The following is a 2,003-nucleotide window of genomic DNA, read 5'->3' on the forward strand; positions in this document are numbered from 1 at the left end:
CTATACGATAAAAATGTTACTTGAAAAAAAGCAAGATATTCATTGTATATACAATATAATTAGAGTAATTATGAAGAACCAAAGTTTTTGTGTAAAAAAGTTAATTACCAAAATGTTAGCCATTTTACTTTTTAAAAATGTATTTTAATTGCATTTATTCTTTTTATAGTATGATACAGATTTTTATATTCTTGATAAATATCCATTGGCTGTAAGACCTTTCTATACGATGCCTGACCCAAGAAATCCTGTAAGTAATTTGGTTTTAAGTAACCCATTTGGGGGCAGAAGGGAAATTTTATTGCCACTGTCAGAATGCATAATGGGAATAATGGTTTTCATTAATAATTTGCAGTTTTGATAGACATACGTATTACCACTGATGTCTGTCACCACTGGTCAAAATGATATTGTAAAATTTGAATATTCTAGAAAATTAATTTTTAAAACCTATGTTAAAATCATTTTCCTTGGTCATTTTTCTGAAGATTAATGAGGGAGAAAGACTATGTAAATTATAAATAGTACTACTAGTTTTGCATACTTTAGCAAATCATCCTGTCATTGACCTTAAACTGGGTATTCACATTGTATCCTGGGAGTTAGTAATCTAAATAATGTCTGATGGTCTTTTACCATTTTTCCATTACAGTGGTTTCTAAATTTTACTGTGCATCAGAATCACTTGGAGGGCTTTTTAAAACATCAATTGCTGGGGCTCACCCAGAATTTCTCATTAGTTGCTCTGGAATGGGAGCCTGATCATTTTGCTGGCCCCACTCCAGACCAACTAACAAATTTCTGGTAATACTGAAGCTACTGGTCCGGGAATCACACTTTGAGAACCACTGGTTTATTGAAAGACAGGGGATTAAAGTAAAAATAATAATAAAGACTCACACCTATTAACTTGGAGTTCCAGAAGTCACCCCAAAATCATATCAAGCTTAAAAACATCTCAGATGATAAAGTGAAATAAGGATCAGCACTGCTTCTTAAAAATTAGATGTGGCGCTCTGATTTGTTGTTGGGGGGTGTGGGAGGAGAGCACAAAATTGATATAAACAAAGAAAAAGTTACTCAGCCCTCAGTAGTTTAATTCTACTTTAGAGAACAAGGTTGCATTGTTAATTATAGGAAAAAATGAACTTGCTCTTCATGCAGCAGTGATTTTTTTCTGTGTATGTGTAATAGAAATAGGATAGTAGTCACTTGAAGAGTGGTGTTTTTTCTCTTGCAGAAACAGTCCAACTCTTACGATATGTTCATGAGAGGAGAAGAAATATTGTCAGGAGCTCAAAGAATACATGATCCTCAGCTGCTAACAGAGAGAGCTTTACATCATGGAATTGGTAAACAACTTAAAATAATTTAAGAGAGTGTATTTTCTGAAAATAATACATTGTAAACATTTAAAAGACTTCTCGGTCTTTTTTAAAAGTCTCCATTGAACAGTAATTGCTTTTGTGATTTTTTAAGATAAATAAGATGATAAATTATATTTTGTTTTGTTTTGTGTCTTTTTGTAGATTTGGAGAAAATCAAGGCTTACATTGATTCCTTCCGCTTTGGAGCTCCTCCTCATGCTGGTGGAGGCATTGGTAATATTCTGTTATTGCTTACAAATAAGTTCATAAGTTCTAAGTATAATACAAATTTGAATTACAAGAATTTTTAAAAGTCAATTATGACATAAGTGAAAATTTGATTTCCAAGAAACAAAATGAACAGCTAACTTGTGTGTTTTAAAATATTATTGTCATAAAGTTCTAGCCATTTTTTCTCTTAAGAGTTTTTAGAAGCCAAATGCCTTGTAAGTGGAATATCCTGTTTTCTCTCTTGCTACTGTGAGTTCATTCACATTAGCACAAATTAAAACTCTACCTTAAAATAGCTCAAAGAGCTGCTAAGTGTTTTTATTGAGATGTAGCACTTGATTGACCTTAAGAACACTTCTACAGTATATGTAAGGGACTGCTTTGCAATTTAAAATCAGTAAATAT

At 32.0% G+C, this 2,003-nt stretch overlaps 1 protein-coding gene across 2 annotated transcripts in view; it reads left to right on the forward strand.

Moving 5' to 3' along the window:
* DARS (aspartyl-tRNA synthetase) overlaps positions 1–2,003 on the forward strand; it is a 103,320-nt gene that overhangs the window by 89,544 nt on the left and 11,773 nt on the right. For both annotated transcript variants that reach the window (XM_011970272.1, XM_011970270.1), the window contains 3 exons: positions 170–250; positions 1,241–1,352; positions 1,530–1,601. In XM_011970272.1, coding sequence (XP_011825662.1) covers positions 170–250; positions 1,241–1,352; positions 1,530–1,601 — 265 coding nt within the window. The remainder of the gene's footprint in view (positions 1–169; positions 251–1,240; positions 1,353–1,529; positions 1,602–2,003) is intronic.

This window comes from Mandrillus leucophaeus, unplaced genomic scaffold, assembly GCF_000951045.1.
Source record: "Mandrillus leucophaeus isolate KB7577 unplaced genomic scaffold, Mleu.le_1.0 Scaffold94, whole genome shotgun sequence".
Lineage (NCBI taxonomy): Eukaryota > Metazoa > Chordata > Mammalia > Primates > Cercopithecidae > Mandrillus > Mandrillus leucophaeus.